This window comes from Lepus europaeus, chromosome 4, assembly GCF_033115175.1.
Source record: "Lepus europaeus isolate LE1 chromosome 4, mLepTim1.pri, whole genome shotgun sequence".
Lineage (NCBI taxonomy): Eukaryota > Metazoa > Chordata > Mammalia > Lagomorpha > Leporidae > Lepus > Lepus europaeus.
Window position 1 is genome coordinate 133,565,629 of NC_084830.1, and position 21,198 is coordinate 133,586,826.

At 47.1% G+C, this 21,198-nt stretch overlaps 1 protein-coding gene across 2 annotated transcripts in view; it reads left to right on the forward strand.

The window, feature by feature from the left end:
- PPP2R2B (protein phosphatase 2 regulatory subunit Bbeta) overlaps positions 1 to 20,893 on the forward strand; it is a 298,479-nt gene extending 277,586 nt beyond the window's left edge. For both annotated transcript variants that reach the window (XM_062189731.1, XM_062189730.1), the window contains exons 8-10: positions 8,824 to 8,993; positions 17,400 to 17,491; positions 20,188 to 20,893. In XM_062189731.1, coding sequence (XP_062045715.1) covers positions 8,824 to 8,993; positions 17,400 to 17,491; positions 20,188 to 20,467 — 542 coding nt within the window. In that variant the 3' untranslated portion in view covers positions 20,468 to 20,893. The remainder of the gene's footprint in view (positions 1 to 8,823; positions 8,994 to 17,399; positions 17,492 to 20,187) is intronic.
- The last annotated feature ends 305 nt before the right edge of the window (positions 20,894 to 21,198 follow it).

Below are 21,198 nucleotides of genomic sequence, written 5' to 3' on the forward strand. Positions count from 1 at the left end.
ATCCTCCCATCTTACCATCAGCTGATGAGCAGATTCAGGGTGGCGCTGTGGGGGCGGGCCCTATCAGGGAAACAGGAAGCCTTTTTCCTTTCAGAGATGAGGGGCGTCCCCAGCCCTGTTAAGTAAGTGGTCCCCAAGTACCAAAGAGCACAAGGACCTTACCTTGCTCGTTTCTGTGACACCGGCACCTATCAAAGTGCCTCACAGCCTCCAGCTGCTCACCAGCTATGGTTGGCTGGTGTGTGATGCTCGGACTCACTCTGCGAGGACGCTTTCTTGCTTTTATTGCTGTTGATTGTTTTAACTATGCTGAGCAGGTATTGGTATCTGCATTGTAAGGATAGTAACGCTGATGACAGCGATAGTCTAGTAGTCTGAAAAGGATGGAACAGGGGTCCTAGCTCCAGTGTGCCTGACCCCAAGTCCATTAACTTCTCCTGCACCAGCTTGAGAGATCATGAGGGGACCTTAGAATATTCATGGGAGCTGGGATTAAGATAAGTCTATTTTGGTGCAACAAAAGCCTATGATATCCATTCCTATAAGGGGTTTACAAAAAGTTCATGGCAACTGTGCACTAAAATAAATGTATCTCAATTTCACTGCTGGCAGACTTTTTCAGATGCCCTTGTACCTTAGAAAAGCAATGTATAGTTTACTCAGCGGTGAGTTCCACATCCAGCCCTTCTACCTCATCTCCTGTGCCGTCGGTCGCATCGTCCCTCAAAAACACACACATCACCTCAGGCACTTACTCCTGATTAGCCTAGCCAACACCTTCCTACCCCCCAAACATGATCACACAGCAGAAAACTGGTCTACTGCTAAGTCTGTCCCACTAATTGTCTTTGTACGCCTCTATCAAAGACGAATACTTTTACAAAGTTGGAAAAAAACCAAAGAGGAATACTATTTCATGACGCATAAGAAATCATCTGAGATTGAAATTTCAGTGTCCATCAACAGAACCTTAATGAAACACATTCTCAGTGCATGCGCCTTGTTTAGGCTGCCTTCACTCCACAAAGGCAGAGTGGAATCCTTGCAGCAGAGAACAAATGGGCCTCAGAGCCTGAAGTATTTCCTGACCTCTGATCTGCCCAAGGCTACTGCTCACTGAATGCACAGGGACCCACTGTCTCCTCCAGTGATTTTTATGTTCTATTTTTTTCTGTCTGGGAAAAAAATTTTGATTGATATTACTAATTTTTAATGATGACTAAAAGACACTTGTGAAGGGAGCATCAAATATGCAGAAGGAGGTTGAAAACAGTTATATAAACATTAGGGACCAATATAATTTCTTCTCAATTAACTTCTCATTCTGCAGCACGCTACGCATACATTACCACAATGCTCACCGTCAAATGCTTGTTTGTGGAATTAATAAAGGGCTATATGAAAAGCAAACTGTAAGAGTTAAGCAACCGGACGTCACTGGTTCCCAATTCAGAACCGTCCATCTGAGGCTTAATATGATCTAAATTCCCAGTCGCCAGCCTCTGTTTGAAGAGGACGTTGTGAGGCCCAGGGTAGTACAGTAGCCACTAATGAAATCTTCAACTTCCTCTCTCACTGTCCTCAGCTGGATAAAGGCGAGCATTGTCAGTCCAAGGGAGTAGCCTACCCTCCGTGGGAAAATGGTTGGCCGTTTCTCTCATTGGGCAAAATTATCGGATGTGTCTTCTGTCTGGTAAAAATGACTGGCTGCAACTCAATCGACGAGCCTTGTCTCTCCAGGGGCCAAACTGTTGCCTGCCTCCCTCTGAAGCCAAATTGCCATCTGCCTGACTCTGCAGGAAGATTGCCAGTGGTGCTCGTGTGACGGGGCAATTGTCCAGCCTGTCTCTGCACAGCACAGCGTGCCAGCTGTACGTCTCCGCGGAGGGGAGGGCAGCAGACGGAGCACTTGCAGACCCCGTGCAGGACTCCCCTCCCCCCTTTCCTTTTTCATCACAGACAGACCTGCACATCCCCCAGCTGCTTTCCCATTCTCTCTCTCTCTCTCTCTCATCTGCCCGAGCCAGCAAGGCCAAGGTGGTGATGACACAGACAGAAAAGGCACTTGCCAGGGAGGATGAATTTCAAGTGCTAGTCCAGAGAAGCTGCTGTGTGTCTGTATGGTAGCCCAGACAGAAGACTAAGAAATCCAGGTAACAACGGGTAGCTCCAAAGATCTGCTCCAAATGGAAAAAACACATCTGGCTTTTGGATTCCATTCATGCCAGATTTGCCTTACGCAGGGCCTACTTGTGCACTGCTACTGCCTTCCTCATTTCAAGTGCAGCCTTTGCTAAGTGACTGCCAAGAAAGATCTCACACCTGTCCTTCCTACCGCCTAGGCAGGAGCTGACAGATCAGGGACGAGACACCTAAAAGACAACCAAGTGCTTGTCCAAGGCTTCATACATTTTTCCCTTTTATTTTCCAAGGCAAAGAACCAGAGACAAGCACAGCGTAAGAGACCGAGACTGATCTTCCTTCCACTGGCCCACTCACTGAATGGCTGCAGCAACCACGGCTGGGCCAGGCTGAGCCCAGGAGCCCAGGTCTCAGTCGGAGTCTCCCACTTGGCCCCAGGGCTCGAGTCCCTGCCATCTATCACCAGCTGCCTCCTAGGGTGTCATGAACAGAAAGCTCAGATCGGGAATATAGACAGGACTCAAACCCAGGCACTCGAATACGGGGTGTGGCGTCATCCAAGAGCGGGGAGAGGCCAGCACTTTAAGCATTGTACCTAACACTGTCCCCAGGGCTTGATAGCCTTTAATCAGGAAACCTAGGATTTCAACCCAGGCCTACTGACCCCAGCCCTCTCTCCTTCTCAGCCTCCACAGCACATGGGGCAGGGTGACGAGACCATCGGGTCTAGGGGTTCCTGTTGACCTTGCGACATGGACATGAGTTCCTGTGTAGGGTCTACTCCAGCTCAGCCTTTTCCTCTGGTTTGCTCAGTGTGTCTCTTCTGCGGACCCCAAAGTGCAAGATCAACGCAGTTTCAGCTTTAGGTTTCTCTCAGTCGGCAGTTTTCTTCCTCTTCTTCCTCTCTGCTTGGATTCTGGGGCCTTGTTGGTTTATGCAGTCACCTCAGCCCTCTCCAGAGGCTCGCCCAAACACTGCCGATAGCACCGCGGAGATGTAATCACAACTGCACCTCTAATAATGCAAAACGCGATCGATCGGCACAGGGCACAACACGCAGCCAACAGGATATACAAGGAAGAGTAAGCTGCTCAGTCTATAGCTTTGAACCTAAAGTACATTCTGAAGAGGCCCATAGGAGAGAGATACTAGGCTCCAAGTAGTATGAAAATAAAGTGGGATTTTCAGATAAGAGTGATAAAGGTTTTGAAATAGGATTAAAGTGGTGGTTCTCAACCAGGGGCATTCAGCAACATCTGAAGATAATTTTGTTTGTCCCAACTGAGTAGACAGGAGGAAAGGGGGGAGCACAGTTAGTGGGCAGGGGCCAGGTACATTGTTAAACACCCTCTAATGGCCCAAAAACCAACAATTATCTGGCCTATAGCAAGATATAGGCGGCATAGAAGATTAAGCCACCGCCTGTGACACCAGCATCCCATATGGGCACCGTGGCTTGGCTGCTCCACTTGCAATGCAGCTCCCTGCTAAAGGCCTAGGAAAAGCATCTGAGGATAGTGCAAGTGTTTGGGCCCCTGCTACCCACATGGAAGACCAGATGATGCTCCTGGCCCTTGGTTTCAGCCTGGCCCAGGCCTAGCCTTTGATGCCATTTAGGGAGTGAACCAGTGAATGAAATCAGTCTCAGTCTCTCTGAAAGCAGAGCTAGAGGAGAAACAAATCTTAAAATTTAAAAAAAAAAAAATGTGGTCCAAGCCTTAATAGTGCAAAGGTTAGGAAGCCCTGTATTAAAGAATGTTTGATTTGGGTTTTGTTTTACCTGCAGGCCTTCTCAGCACCTTTAATAGCTTAATAGCATCACAAATCCCCAAGTTGGGGTAGGAGTCTTGCAGGTTCATTTACCCTTAGAATCTAGAATGTCTGAAATAGCACGGGCTGAGAGTTATGCTGAAGTCTCCTTGGAAGAGTCACCCTACAGTATGGAGAATTGGGAGAATAGAAAGACCAGTAGAATTTCATTAATTCTGTTGTCTAAGAGCTGGGAGGGAGCTGGGAGGCAACCCTAACTCCTTTGCCGTCTGGAGAAGGAAATGGGCTCAGAGAGCTGACAGTGGCACAGTCAAGTGAGAGACAGCAGGGCAGAGCCCAAGAACAGAGACGGGAAGGGGTTGAATTCCTCGGCGCCTGTTCTGCCTGATTCATGTGTAGCAAAGTGGAAGTTGTCTGTGGTATCGAGTGAGCACACAGGGCTCAGTGGATGGCGGCCCTGGTTACCAGCTGGCTAGTTGGTGCCCAGCCTTCCAACCTCACGTTACTTCCGGTAACCCAGATGGGTACAGGAAGAGGTGAAATGGAACAGAGGCACAGAAATGGGAATGCACACATGATGCCGAGAACGTGAGCGATCCCAGTTTGGCTTGACTGTGTGAACAGAGACACACTGACAGAGCCAGAAAAGGCCCAGCGGTGTGGGCAGAGCACTTAGGCAGACAGACGGTCCGAATGCAAAGCCTGTCCCTACCACTGGCTACCCACGTGATCCTGGGCAGCTTACAGAGCCTCTTCCGATCTGACTCCCTCCCTAACCGAGAACAGTGCCAGTATCCTCCTGTGCATTAAATGGGATGGTGTATGCAAAGCCTGAGGATCCAGGAGCGGTAGATGTCACTGTCATTGCTGCTATTGGTACTAGGGTCCCTGAGACTCACCCTGGGGCCCTGCTGGCTGCAGTGAGTAGGCCTGGGCTCTGAGGATCTCATTAAGTCTGCTTCCTCACACAGGGAGCCCAGCTCATCCTGTCTCACCCACAGTTCTCTGCCTTTCTTCTCTTGATGTCTTTATTTCCTAGAGGCAAGTTGGAAACCCTGTGAGTCAGCAGGATCGCTCAGGCTGAGGGCCTCCAGGAAAAATGCCAGTTCTGATTTGTCTCAGATTCCATCATGTGGGTACCATATACCATTGTACCATGTGTTCAACACATTTTGCCCACCCCCATCATTGGAGGAGGCTTGAAAAGTGGGTTTCACGAACGCACACTGATGTTCCATTTACATTACACTAGCACCTTCATTCCCCTCCAAAGTGAAATCTCATTGATTTGCAGCTGTAGCAATATTTGTGCAATTGATTGACATTGTATCTTCCTATCCCGCGGGTTCCATCCATCTGGCTCATTATTGTGCCCCTGGCATTTGCTACAATGCCTAGTGTGTGTCTATCCCACAACTACTGCTTATTTGCATGTTCTAGACACCAAGGTTTCTTGTGCATGTGACAAGTGAGTGCTCAGCAAGTCCAAGGCAGAATTCCATGCTGATTAAAAACAGGGTCTGGGCCGGCGCCGCGGCTCACTAGGCTAATCCTCTGCCTTGCGGCGCTGGCACACCGGGTTCTAGTCCCGGTCGGGGCACCGATCCTGTCCAGGTTACCCCTCTTCCAGGCCAGCTCTCTGCTGTGGCCAGGGAGTGCAGTGGAGGATGGCCCAAGTGCTTGGGCCCTGCACCCCATGGGAGACCAGGAGAAGCACCTGGCTCCTGGCTTCGGATCAGCGCCGTGCGCCGGCCGCAGCATGCCTACCGCAGTGGCCATTGGAGGGTGAACCAACGGCAAAAGGAAGACCTTTCTCTCTGTCTCTCTCTCTCTCACTGTCCACTCTGCCTGTCAAAAATAAAAAAATAAAATAAAAACAGGGTCTGAATTAGAATCCACAAAGATCGGAGTTCAAAATGCAACTCCACCTCTGTGTAGCTGTAAGTCCGTGATCAGGTTAGCAAACCTCTCTGAGTCTTAGCTTTATAGTTCCTATATCCTGGGCTGTTGGAAGGGATTAAACGAGACCAAGTACATAAAGCACTGGGGTCTGGAATATTCTAAGCCTCCAATCACTGTATTTAATACTAATTATTAATTTTAAATTCTATAGCTGAATAAAATAATTCAGGGAGTTGATATTGAGCCTTGCATATGCATAGGCATCATAGCCTACAAAATGCTATGCTAGGTCCCTTATCTGTATCCCACACTCTGTGTCCTATGTAAAGCAGCATCTCAAAAAGAGTTTGTGATAGACCGATCAAACCATTGTGCCTTCCATGCTCCTCCATCTCATGGAGGTCATTTTGAGGCTTTCCAGGGTTGCTATACGCCTGATGTGCCAAGTATTTGGAGAACTGATTCCCAGATATAACACTGAGAGGTACTGTAAACGTGTGTAAGTTTTACCCATTAAAAACTAATTTAAACTAAAAGCATAAAATGGCTTTTCAAGTTTCATTCATTTGAAAGGCAGACAAAGGGAGAGCTCTCATCATCTGGTTCACACCCCAAATGCCTGCAGCAGCTGAGACTTGAGCTGACCAAAACCAGGAGCTGGGTACTCACTCCTGGTCCTCTGCATGGGGGGTGGTGACCAAAGCAGTTGAGCTATCACCTGCTGCTTCCCGGGGTCTGCATCAGCAGGAAATTGGAACTGGAAGCAGAGCCATGACTTGGACTTAAACCCAGGCACTCTAATATGGGAGGCAGATGTCCCAAGCAGCGCTTTAACCACTATGTTGAAGTCGCACACCTTTTATCTTAAATAACCCATAGGCTGTGTATTCCTCAGTCCCAAATTCTCAAGAGTCTAGTGGAATGAAATATGATGGACCAGCACAGAATGAGTGCATGCTAAAGATGTTTTTAAAAATATGGCATACAAGGACCTTCTGCGTACCAACCTTATGTGCCAATGAATAGCCTCATGCTACTTCTGGAAAAACAGACTAGAAAAGTAAATAAAGAGGCAGGGACTGGCTACCTTCCGAGCAGAGCTGACTGAACCCTTCTCCCTCACTGCCTCGGGCTGTCTCAGCAGGTGCATCAGAGGCGGTAAGCGATAACCAGAACTCCCACAGTTCTTCTGCTAAGAAGTTTTCCTTGGCGCTCCCAAGTCCGCTATGCTGAGATTGCTGGGAATTGAAACTACTGTGTCCATTTTCTTCACCTAGTCCAGTCCAGGGGCTGTATGGCTGTTCAACTGAAGCCCAAGAGCTGAGGTCAGAGGCTGACACAAAAGATCAGAGATTGTAATGAGCCACATTTTTCTGTTTCAAGGAGTGTGTTTTTCTCAAGGTCAATTCTGATTGACCAGGCCTTTTGTTGTTTTTCTCTTACATGAGTATGGTAAAAAATATGCCCATGGTTGAATTCAGCAAAGTTTGAGAGCGAATTTAGATACTTCGGCTCCCCGCATGGAATGTGTTGCCGTGTGAGTACCACCAGCAAGGAGGGAAGCAGCAGCCTTGGAGGAAGAGTGGGCAGGGTAACCTGCAGGCTGGTGTGTAGCTCAGTATAGCATGGGGACTGAAACTTCTATGAAGTGGAATCATATGCAGTTCCCATTTCTGTAGGTCAAAAATAATAGAGGCTGAGCAAAGAAGTAGCTAATTTATCGGACTTTGGTCCCAATCAAGCAACAAATATTTACTGAGCCTGTGTGGATAAGATTCTAACTATAAAGATAAATAAGACTCAACTCCTGGCCTCTAGAAGCTTACAATCTAGTTGGAAATATAAACTTAGGAATTGTGAAAGAATAATATGCCAAGTGGTTGATAGCTCCACTATGAGAGAGTACCCGAGCAAATAGTCAATGACTAAACCAAATATGATAGGGCTTTTGAGAAAGATGGCTTGTGATCAGAGGTAGCAAATGAAGTATATGAATCTAGGAAATTTCAGATAAATGAAGAAGGAAAAATTAGGCAATGTATAGAAATTGGCAATATCAAAATACATTCTATACACACAATTTAAAAGTCAAGGTAGAAGGAAGAACTAGAGACAGCTTCTAATAGGCTTTGATATCATACTTTTTTTCCTGTATGTAGAAATCAAAAGCTATTTGAAAGATAGAGCCTACAAATCAGAACAGACGACACACCGGGAAGACACTGCAGCCATGCTTTACATAAAAGGAGACCTGGGACACAGTCACACATCTGAGACCCAACCATAACCTAAGAGGAATGAAAATGTGTGTCCATAAATATTCACAGGAGTATTGTTCAAAATAACCCAAAGACTCATCCAGTGATGAATGGATAAATGAAATGGGGTATATCCACACAACAGACTACTTCCCAGCCTTAAAAAAGAATCAAGTGCACACACGTGCGACCACATGGATGGTTTCTGAAAATCAGCAAAGTGAAAGCAGTCAGGATTGACTACATATCCTCTGATCCTAGCAGATTGGCATTTGCTTCCAGAATGGACAGTAACGGGAGGTGTGGGGATAAGGCAAATGTTCTACATTTAGATCATACTACCAACCACTAAACTTTACAAGCTTGTATTTTATGAGATGTGAATTAGCTCAATAAAACTATGAAACATTTACCCGTCTAAGCTGTCTCCATGTTTGCTATGTGCAGAGACTGGGGAAAATGTGAAACAAGTTAAAGACATAGATCCAGAAACAGGGCTAGATCTGGCGATGGGACCGGTCCCGTGCCAGGCCCTCCATGAGAAAGGAAACACAGAAACTAGTGACAAGCTTTTTCTGTCACTAGGGTCTGCCAGTTCCATCAGCAATGTGCTGACATTCTGCAAACACCAGCCCTACGGCAGTCTAAGTTAGACTATCGGCTTTCTAGCTGGTCCAGACGTGTTAGAGTTGGTTAATACGGATGTACTAAATTCATTCACTTCTGCTTTTGTTTCCCTGTTGTTCTACAGTTTTTGAAGAGCCGGAAGATCCAAGCAACAGATCATTTTTCTCTGAAATTATCTCTTCGATTTCGGATGTCAAGTTTAGCCACAGTGGGAGGTATATCATGACCAGGGACTATCTCACCGTTAAAGTCTGGGATCTCAACATGGAAAATCGCCCCATTGAGACCTACCAGGTACAGAGCGCCACTTGCCCCTACATGTACTGAGCACTCCCTTTGTGGGTTTCGAAGTCAGCCTCTAACTGCCACAGTTCATAGGCAGAAGGAAAGTGCCTAACGATTACGTAAATTATGTACTGAGAGGCGGTACGTAATGATGCGGTCAATAACACAGTACTGGGAGATAAGGGCACACATGCAGAGGCTAGAATTCAAGGTAACCCGTGTGGGTTGAAAACTTACTGAGGGCTGGATATTGTAAACAGGAGAAGCGTGGTGCGTGTCTCAATGGCAGAGAAGTCAGACGACCAACAGGAATTGAACTCAGAATGATGCGAGGGACGCTACTGAGCCCATGGGAGAAAGGCTGTCCTGAAGAGGTGACCCTTAGCTGAGTCTTGACCGCCATGAACTAGATACAATAGTATTTCAAAGACCAGCCGTCGGGGGGAATGTGTGTTCCTTGAATATGGGACACCAGGGTGGGAAGAGGAACCCGGAAATGCCGCTAAGGGCCTGATCCCATAGATGGTGCCGGGTTATTTACAGATGCGGTTGTTCTGTCTTTGTACTGAGTCCAGTGGGGGGCTGTGTTAAAGGTTTGCCCACAGGAAATGATATTGGGCACTGTACCATACATTTCACTCTGCTACGTGCCACATTTAGATAGAAGACGGTTGAAGTCTGGACTGGGACAGTGGCATGGGGTGGAAGGGGGTGGGGGTGCAGAGGACTCAGGAAGAGCATGTGGAGTTTTTGACTTAGGCATCAGGTAGATGATGGCAGGTGCAGTGACAAAAGCAACACAGGACTGGGCACTATGTAGAATAGTTTTCTTGAAAACAGAAGACCAGATTTTGAGGTAGACAGGGTTTAAAGAAGTTAATTCCAGGTATGAAGACACTGAAGCCAAGAGCAAAGGGCTAGGATAAACTGATCTTGTTTTAAGATCTCTTTAGTCAGTTAAAAAGAAGCAGGGTGGAATTTTCTAGAAAGATTTGACCTGCTGGTTTTTCTTGATATTGTCCATACATAATATTCACCCTTCCAAAGTACACAATTTAGTGGGTTTCAGGAGATTCATGAAGTCATAGAATCATCACCACCACCTAACTCAATTTCATCCTCAGCTAGCATTTTCAACAGTGTACTTGTGCTGAGGAAAAACTTCAGAGAAAACCGGGGTTAAGATCAGGAGAACCGGGGCTGACATTGTGTGGCAGGGTGGGTAAAGCAACCTCCTGCAATGCCGGCATCCCATGGGGGCCCTGGTTCAAGTTCTGGTTGCCCCATGTCTGTACCAGCTGCCTCCTGGTGCACCTGGGAAAGCTGCACAGGTTGGCTCAGGTAGTTGAGCCCCTGTACCCAGGTGGGAGACCTGGCTGAAGCTTCCAGCTCCTGGCTTCAGCCTGGTTCTACCCTGGCCCTGGCAGCCACTTTGGGACTACACCAGCGGATGTAAATTGACTTTCTCTCCCACTCTCTTTCTCCCATTCTCTGTCTCACTCCCTTACTCTAGGTGACTGACTTTCATATATATAAAAACAAAAAATAAGATTGTGAGAATAGGTACAAATTTACTGAACAGTGCTGGCAGGGGTTTAAATGAATATGCTAGCAATGGAAGTGGCCAGATTCTCGCTGTATCTCCAAGGTAAAGCCAAATGGATATTAAGACTTTTTTTTTTTTTTTTGAGATGTAAGGTAAAAAACAGCAGCGAGGATCACTCCAGGATTTTTTGCTCTTGGCAATCAGAAAAGTACAGTTGAAAATCGAGAGTTAGGTTTTGGACATGTTACGTCAATTAAACATCCAGAAATGACAAGTAGACAGTTGAGTGTAATTCTGCTTATCTTGCATCCAGAGGCATACATATGATACGTGTGCATGTGTGTGTGTGTGTGTGTATAGAGCATATAAAGCTATGGGCCTGGATGAGATCTCCCAGGCAATGAGTGTAATTAGAGAATTAGAGAAGAGAGCAGAACCTAGGGCCCTGGTGTCCAGAGGATGTGTCAACAGAGGCGGGGAGGGGAAGAGGGGGAAGTTAGCATCTCAAGTTTGGAAAGAATTCACCAGCTGTAAATGCTGTTGCTGATTTTGAGTAGTGTGTATGACTACATCCAGGTACATTGCCAAAATAAGCTGTTGCTCGATGACCACTGCATTTAGGAATGTGCAGATTACCATACATTTAGCAAAGGGAGGAGTGAGTAGACTGAGGTAAATGAGTATCTGATTACTGTGGGGACAGAGGTGGCCGTAGGAAGAAACACTACTCTTTGAACACATGTGGTTCTGAAGGACAACAGAAAGTTAAGGTGGCAGCAGGAACAGGATAGAGGCTAGAGGATGTTTTATGCTCATAGAGATGAAGCTGGTAAAAAGAGATGACTGAAAAAGTCTTACAGGGGAGTGAGAGAATTGGCCTTAGATGGCAAGAAGGGTAAGTTACCATCTCGGAAAGGAAAAGGGACTGGTGTACTGGGCACTTCAAAAACGTTCATGGATAATGTAATTCATGGATAATGTAACTTTTGGTCCAAAAGAAAATTTAAACCTGGGTCTTCAAAAAAAATCATAGGGAACATTATACAAAAGCTATGCATGGATTTGAAAATTATTTATGCCAAAATAGTCTTTCAGTTCTATTGTTCCATGAATTTTTGAAATATCCTCACATATAGCTACAGGTGCTAATTTATGAATTTTGTGATGGAAACAGATATTTTCTTACTGCTTACATTTGCTTAGTAAAATGAGAAACAAGGTATGAGCTTCTTAAGAGGGAGGAAAAAGTATAAAATAGTCACCCAAAAGAAGGGAATATTGAAGGGTTGCTCAGGTACCCCCTAGAGGTTTATATTGTTGTTTTAAAGTGAGACTAAATGGTATGATTATCTGTTTCTTCCTAGCCATATTCACCTGCTTGGGGCAGGAGGTTATGTATAACCAGTTGATGGGATTTTGCCAAGGGAGAGGAAAGAGAAGTTTGTAGAACATAAATGTTAAGGGAGTGACTAACACTGAAAGAATTGTTGATTCTAAGGAAAATAGTGGATTTTCAAAACTGATACTAGAGGGAGAGAATTAAAGAGACAGGAAGTTGCAATAGCATGCAATAGTTCAGCAGGTACAGGTATAATAATGACAGGGTTCATAATATGAACAAGGCTCATTGAATATGATGAGACAAAGTATCTGAGATCAGATCATCAGAACCACCAAGCATGACAACAGGAACACCAACACTGGAGAGATGGAGATGCTAAATCTGTTGAGGGAATGAGCGAAGACTCACTTTCACTGACTGCAAGTTTGAGGACATGACTTTGTTTCAAGTCCTCAGCGCCTTTGAAAACAATTGTTAGGTGGGGTAGGTGGGCTCCTTGATGTACCTACCTTAGCACAGGGAATGAAACAAAAAACCCCCAGCCCCCCCCACCTTTGACTACCCTCAGGGGAGAGCCAAGTTAGTCTTTTCAAGGAGGAGGAAAAGTTTAGAGAGGAGGTTGAGACTTTGACGCCACCATGAGCTCCAGAGGACACTGTGAGGAAACCCAGGAACCAGAAGTGGGGTGGTTCTGCTGCCCACATGATACAGAGAGCATCACCTGTGTATTTACAGTCCCATTGTCTCCTGAATCTTACTCCAACTTTACAGCTCAGTTCCCTGTCACCTGCAGTCCAGGACTAGGATCAGTACAACAGGGTTCTTCAGACATTCATAGAAATGCACATTAGAAAAATGTTGAACTCCATTTATCTTTGAATTTCGTTTTCCATGATCTTTTCAAAGTACACAGATAGTCACCCTGTCCAGGTGCCTGAGACAATCCACTGGTGTTGTAACAGAGGGCCTTGGGAAAGGCAGCCCGAGTGTGGGTGACATTGACAGAGGTGTGGCCCACTGCACAGCCTTCCCTAGCCAAGAGGAGATTTAGGACACCTGGTGGCAAGGGGTTGGTAGAGTTAGAAATTATCTTTGCCAAACACTAACAAACAGGGTTCATAGCACATACAGTGAAATACCACATTTTACCTTATTTTAGCTTCAGGAAGCATCTTTAGATGCATGCCTCAAAGCAGGTTAATGGAGTTACATACTGTTCCAAAGATGGTAATACACACTACAGTTAGCTCTGCACATCCACTCGGATCTGTACCCTGAATCAACCTCTCGTTGCCAATATTGTAAAGTTGCACCAGTGCTCAACATATACAGACTTTCCTTTCTTGTCATGATTTGCTAAGCCATGCAGCCTAACAATTATTTTCATAGCTTTCAAGCCATCAGCTAGAGCTCATTTAAACCCTATGGGAGGATGTGTATAGATTACATGAAAAAAACATTTTATAGAAGGGACTTTTGCATCCATGGAGTTGGTATCCTGAATAGCTCCTGAAACCCATCTCCTCTGAATATGGAGGGATAATCATGCTGTATAAAAATAGTAAACTCTGATCCAAGGAGTGTCTTCTGGAGCTATATTAGAAATTATAGTTTCATTTTATTTGAAGGACAGAGAGACAAAGAGATGCCCCAAGTAGAAAATACCAGGGTGGGTATGTGGCACCACAGTTAACATGCTGCTTGGGCCACCCATCTTCACATCCCACCTCCTCCACTTCTGAGCCAGCTTCCTGCTGATGCTACCTTTGGAGACAGCAGGTGAAGGCTCAAGTACTTGGCCCCTGCCACCTACATGGGAGACGCAGAAGGCATTTCAGGCTCTTGGCTTCAGCCTGGCCCAGCCCTGCTGTGGTGGATATTTGGGAAGTAAAGCAGCAGATAGCATCAATCTCTGTTTCTGCTTTTCAAATGAATGTAAAAATAAATGAATGTTAAAACAAATTCTACACCTGACTTCAAGTATCCAAACTGTTCTACAGGCACAAAATTATTTTGAAATACACGTGTTGTATAGGTGTAATGAATTTCGTGTTCAGACATGGGCTCCCTCTCGAAGGTATCTCATTATGTATTGCAAGTATTCCGAAATCTGAAACATTTCAGATAAGGGATATTCAACCTGTATCTGGCCTTTGGAGGCTCCTACAATCTAACAAACACTGATTGCACTCATGAGGCCTCACCTGCAAGAATAAGCTATCTACTAAGTGTAAGGAGTCGTCATGGGTCATAACGTGCCTTATGAAGAGATGCACAATTTCAAACCATTATCAAGAATGATTCTGAAGTTCCCTCATTCTTGACGCCACTTACACAAGTCAATAATTCCAGAACCACTGTGTTTTCATGTCGACAATCCACATACAAGTTAATAGAATCAGAGGAAAGGAATAATACTTGGAACATGGAGAAAGAAGCACCAAATACCATGAGTGCTAAGTTCTCCCTTGCTCCATGGTCTAACAGTTAATGCGTGTCCCTTACCTTACTCTTGCCTCTGGTGGAGGAAGGTCCATCTGGTTGGCCTCAGTGCTCTGCTTGCTTGTCAACAATAGCAGCACATGCAACACAGTCAGGAGCGCCCCAGACCACAGGTGCTGTGGATCAGAAATAATGTGCATGCATGGGTTTCCTGCAAAACGAGTGATTTAGAAAGTTCTCGGCAATATGATTCCTGATAATGGGTCCACACTCCCAAAGCACACACAAGTGCACACTTACTACTCAGCTGTGCTGCTTCTAAAAGACAAAATGCCCAAAGTGAATGGGGAAAGAGGGCAGATGAAGCCGGGCCTTAGAAAAACTGGCCACTGGGCTGTTTAAAAACCTGAACTCACTGACCTCCCCCAGGGGGCAGAGAGGTCAAGGTCTAGCAGAGACTCCTCCCTAAAGGCAGAGAGCAAACTCACCCTGACATCCCCTTGTCACCCTAGCACTGCGGCAGTTATCCTGACCAGGCCTGCAACTGTTTGAGAAAGGAGGAGGAAAGGTGGAGGGAGTTCATTTGCAGAGTTAAAATACTTGCACTGTCCAAATAATTCAGAGAGCTTTCCAAATACTCAAACCATCTAATAGAACAGAGGAGGAATTTGACCTCATTTCTTTGCCAATACTAAGCACACAATGAGCCTCTGAGCTCAGCCTCCAGGAGAACACTTGGGGTCAGGCAGGAGAGGGAGCCCAGGCTGCAAGCAAAGGGAAACTGAACCATGACTCATTATATCCCTCTGCCCGCACTCCATTCTGACTGTCTTGGCTTCAGCCATGTCCATTAGCACAGCTCCTGTTCAGGGCTGAAACTCTTAGCTGAGGTTCATCAGGCAAATTTCTGCAGTATTTCAGAATGCAAATACCAGGGTTCAGTTCCCATCCTGACATTGTCCTTCCTGTGAGTTCATGGACAAGTGGTACCATTGCCCTGGGCTTGGTGCTGCATGAAGGTGGAGACAATGATAGTGCCTACAGTCTAAGATAGATTTGGAGACTAAATGAGATTTTGTGGACAGAAGCCCTGGCCATGGAGGAGCTGGCATACTACAGATGCCCAATGTCACTGCCACCTCTGCTGGTGGGCTCCAGGGGGATAACACTCAAAAAAAGAACCCAAGTTAGCAACCTCTGAGCCGTATTCATTGGTCTGCTTAGCGTCTACACCTGAGTTGTGGAACACAGCTGGAGAAAAATACCTAACCATGCTAGCCAGCTTTATTTGAGATTCCTCTCCAACAACTCCCAAGCTGCCCTCCCACAATGCTATAGTGTTTCCCAGTTATTGCCCTGCGTTCCTTGCTCTCAGCTGCACTGGAAAAGCGAAGCGCCAAGGAAACCTGCCACCTCCTCCCGGGCCTCACCTCTGAGCTCAGAGTGCACAGGGCAGCCCCACACGCAGAGACAGCTCCAACTGTCATACCCAAAAATGAGCACGGTGCCTCCCTCTCCCGCATGCTCAGAGGGAAGACCCAGGGACTGTCCTTGGCTCCGGCTTCTCCCTTCACACCTCAGAGCAGATCCGAGCATCTGACCTCTTCCCACCTCTATTCTCACCACCACCTAAAGATCATCATCTAGCACCCGGAGGACGGCTGGCCTCCTTGCCTTTGCCCTTTCACTGTTAGAATCTATCCCAGCACCACAGGCTCAGGGATGTTTTCGGTGATGTCTCTTCACCTAACTCGGAACAGAGGGCACTACGCGAACTGGCCATCTGCTCTCTCACCACCGCTCTGCCGCACTCCCGGGGCCAGGACTCCTGCCTCGGAGCCTCTGCATGAGCTGTACCCTCTGCTTCAATAAGCTTCCACTCCGGTATCACTGTGGCTCGCTCATTCCCTGCAGGCCTCTGCACCGAGACTGCGTTATCATTTTATCACCATCTGAAACACCTGATATATGAGGGCTCTTCAAGAAGTTCGTGGAAAGGGGCCGGTGCTGTGGCGTAGCAGGTAAAGCCGCCACCCGCAGTGCCGACATCTCCTAGGGGCGCCGGTTTGAGTCCTGGCTGCTCCACTTCCTGTCCAGCTCTCTGCTATGGCCTGGGAAAGCAGTTGGAGATGGCCCAAGTCCTTGGGCCCCTGCACCCACATGGGAGAAATGGAAGAAGCTCAGCTCCAGCTGTTGCTGCCATTTGGGGAGTGAACCAGTGGATGGATGATTTCTCCCTTTGCCTCTGCCTCTCTGTAACTCTGCCTGTCCAATGAAATAAATCAATTTTTTAAAAAAAAGTTCATAGAAAATGTACATTATGAAAATATTCTAAAGGCAGAGTTACACAGAGAGGAGTAGGAGAGGGAGAGAAACAGAGTGATTGATTGAATGATTTTCCATGTGCTGTTTCACTCCTCCAAATGGCCACATTGGCCAAGCCTTCACCAGGCTGAAGCCAGGAGCTTCATCTGGGTCTCCCAACTAGGTGCAGGGACACAAGCACTTGGGCCATCCTCCACTGCTTTCCCAGGAGCACTAGCAGGGATCTGAATTACAAGTGGAGCAGCTGGGACTCAAGCCGGCACCCATAGGGGATGCTGGCCTTACAGTCAGCAGCTTCACCTAACACAGCACAACACTGGCTCCCAAAAATTTTTTGCACAAAAGTAAATTTAATTGCTGAGGAACCTGTATATTTAATTGGTCAAACAGTCCTTTCTATTCACAGCTGTATCCCAAGTGGACTGCAGGCACTCAATACATGTTTGCCTAATAAAAGACTGGATGAATGAATGTTATAATGCCCTTGAGAAAATTAATTTGAAAACAAGACTCTATCATCGGGTCCTGCTCTACACCAGTGTCTACACAGCAAGTTTACTTAACCCACACTGGCCACAGGAGAAGCTCAGCAAGCTACCCTGGCATCCCACAGCTAAAAAGGCCTGCCCTGGATTCAGACCCGGGGCCGTCAGGTTCCAGACACGTGTACACTGCCAGCACTCACGGCCGACGTGAGAAGAGGCGGTGTTCGGGGAACAGTGCTCTGTAAGTGACTGTGTTTGCTCTCCTTCCTCCCCAGGTGCATGACTACCTCCGCAGCAAGCTGTGCTCCCTCTACGAAAACGACTGCATTTTTGATAAATTTGAGTGTGTGTGGAACGGATCAGACAGGTAAGGAAGGCTCTCGGGCCAGGGGACCTTCCAGACACAGACCCTCCTTGAAAAGGCCTTGGGCAGTTTATCCTTGTGTGGTATAGCTGAAGGGAGATTGGGGCCCAAGGCCTGGCTAGGATGTGTCATGTGGGTCACTGTGGATCCACGAGGCCAGGACTGTGAGGACGGGAGCAGTCGGATCCTCAAGGACTCGCACAGGTGACAGTTGTATGTCAACAGTGAGGTCCTGCTTTTTATATGCAAGGTACCCCAGAGCTAGGTCAGTATGCCCACAGGAAGGTAACTAAGAATTCACCAGCATCTTCCAGTCTGAACTCTGCCAATTAATGCAAAATAAATTAAAAATTATCCTTGAAGCTGCTGGTGTAGACCTGGCAAAAGGCTCAGGAGGGTCATTAACCGAATTCCAGTCCACCTCATTTATCACATTCCCTTAGTGGGATTTCTGACTGTTGTGAGCCCTTTGACTTCAACAGTACCTCCTATGGCCTCCTGGTAGTTTGGTTTTGGTTTCACAAATACAAGATGATTATCTGATTGCCACAGGAGCCACGTGCGTGCTCCCGGGGACTGATGTAGTTCCTTGATGAAGGTGGTACCAGTTACGACATTCAGAAGCGTGGAAATCTCGGGGCATGCCACTCAGACGCAAGCTCTTACAAACTACCAGATTTCTCTCTCTTGGCTTTCTTGGGCATGGACCCAAAATGAACCCCTACTGCTCAGGCCTTGAAGGAATCTCTGTGGCAAAGGACTGAACTCACACTATCCAGCAGCTGTGACCAAAAACCCCCAAGGGCAAAGAAGCATCCCCAATATTTTCACATACATAAATTGCTGTTCATAGATATTTTTATGAGAGTAATTCAGATGATTTGTGGAAAATGGAATTAAAAGTTCATCATGGTCCAAAAATATTTGAAATTTATTGTATATATAAAGGGTCTTCAAAATGTTCATGCAATTTGTGCATCATGAAAAAACTAAGGTTTGCACCAAAATAAACTCATCTTCTAATTGCATTTTCCATGAATTTTTTGAAGTAGGCTTTTATAGCTATTTCCACTCCTCCAGTTCCCCCTGCACCTTAACCTCCATTCAAAAGAGACCTACTGTATACCACGCACTTTCATATATCCCGTCTTATTTCAGCCTGACCACAGTTCACCCTTACAGCTGAGGTAACTGAGGCTTGGAGAGCTGAGATAAGCTGCCCAGGTTCATCAGCTGCAGAGTCTGAGGCTTCAGGCCCTGGGGCTCCGGCTCCCTGTGCACTCAGGCCCACTTCTCCTACCGTGACCCAACAGTAGCAGAGACCAAAGAAGCTCTGAGTTTGACACCTGTGATCCATGTCACAACTCAGAGCTTTTATTTTGTTTTGTTTTGGGTTCAGAGAAAGTTGAGGTTTCGCCCAAGAGAAGACTCTGTCCTGTCTACCAATAGGCTGGGTCACGGTGGGAGAGGTGAACACCAGTGCAGGCGAAGCACTTGCTGCGCAGGCCCTGGAGTCAGCTCCACGTGGGCTCAGGCCTGACTTTGCCGCGTATTAGTGACGTGACACTGTGCAAATTACTTCTCCCTTGTAATTCCCTCAATGAGATAACAGAAGTTGAAATGAGATTCTGGAAGGCCAGCCCTCAGCGCTGCCTGACAAGGTACTAACAGTTCACTCTAGCAAGGAGACACCATTCACCGCCTCAGTTTCTTGGGCCAGAGGAGCAACTTCTCACCTTTGTCAGCAGCGCCAGGCTAATTAGTCAAAGGACCCAAAAGCAGATGCCCCTGGCCGTGGCCCACTCAGGTGAAAAGCAGATGCTGGTGAGCTCTCCTCATCAGCGAGTTAGAAGGTCACCAGCCCGCAGGCCAAGCCTGCCTCACAGGCGGTGCCACCATGCATTCGCACTTGAGGAGCACCTGCCAATGCCCAAGGACCATCTCCGCCAGGGGGAAATGTCACCCCTAAACACCCCGTACCTTCCCTGTAGGAGGCATCAGGCAGTCACTGCTCTCCTGACCAGTGTCGCTATCCCTGAGAACGGAAAACGGGTACAGCCACATCAACCACCTGCTGTCCAACTACTACAAATCTTACTCCACCACCCCAGATCCTTTTACAGTTTGAATGTTTATTCTCTCCCAGAGTAAGACCATGATGACATCCATAGTGTAGGCGACTCTTCTGAAAAGGCTGATGCCAGAGCCCAGTCTTAGAAAGGGGGTGAGCCACCCCCCAGGGCACACTGTGCACACATCCCACTGTGCGAGTGCAGTGGAACCTCAGCAGTCACACTGCCAAGGAGTTCCCCCGCCCCCGACCCCGCAGCCCTGCCTGCAGCACAAACAGATATCCATAGCTTTCCCAAGGGAGCCTCATTCTCCTCTCCCAGTCCTACTGGGAAGTAGCCAGAGCTGAGATCGTTAAAACCACTGGACCGTTCACCAGGCCAAAGAACCCGAAGGAATCCATTGAGCTCAACACCAAGGAAGGCTCGCCTCATCCTTTATTCCCAAGCCCAGCCAAAGAACTCGTTGCCCATAGTGATGCTAACGGTGACAGCAGTGACAGTACCCAAACTGTACCATAAGCTAGTCACCGTAAGCTGTCGCTTGCCCCAGGAGGATAGGATCAGGATAGGTGTAGCTGCCTCTCTCCTTAATACTCCGTCACTGCCTATTTCCTCTGTGTCCTGCAGTGTCATCATGACGGGCTCCTACAACAACTTCTTCAGGATGTTCGACCGCAACACCAAGCGTGACGTGACCCTGGAGGCCTCGAGGGAAAACAGCAAACCCCGGGCCATCCTCAAACCCCGCAAAGTGTGTGTGGGAGGCAAGCGGAGAAAAGACGAGATCAGCGTCGACAGTCTGGACTTTAGCAAAAAGATCTTGCATACAGCTTGGCATCCCTCAGAAAACATCATAGCAGTGGCGGCTACCAATAACCTATATATATTCCAGGACAAGGTTAACTAGGAGGACAAGTCATTACGTAATTATCTCACATACTGAATACTAGTCCAACGAGTTTTTACATGTTTCTTTGGGTCTTCATTTGATGCATTGACTTTAATTTCCCTAAGCAGAAAACAATTGGAATAGCATTAAAAGGAGTTCAACTTTCCCAGCACCCCAGTCCTGAGAAACTTTTGTCAAATCCAATAGGTTTGGGACACTTCTGTGTAGAGTCGAGAGCTGCCGGCTAACAGACTGGAATTTCGGATGCTTTTATTGCCCAGTTTTCTCCTGTGGGTCCAGTGTTTTGTTTCTAGGTGTCTGCTGCGATACAATAAGGTTGTCTGTAGTATTTAAGGAGAAAAGAGGTACTTTTTGTTTTTTTAAGTAAGCGATTCCACTTGATTGAAAAAAACCGAAACAAAAAATAAACACCGTTTACTCTTACAGAAATTCTCCTGTTTTGTGCAAAGACAGAACGAGCCCGTCTGTCACCTTTTCTTTCTCCACTTGCTTTTTTTAACCACTGCATGAGGCTGGGGAGCCAGTGCAGAATGAGAAGGGTCGTGGCTCGCCGCCCTCCTTCCAGCGCCATAGAGACGGCCTGAGCATTTGGCTGGGCAACACCCCGTGACTGCTCCCGGGGACACACAGGGAGCACCTTCTAAAGCCTGCTGCTCAGCGGTCACTTGGCAGGGCCACGCAGGGCCCGAGCCCATCTGCCGCTTTGTGGCTCCTGATTTTGTCCTCCT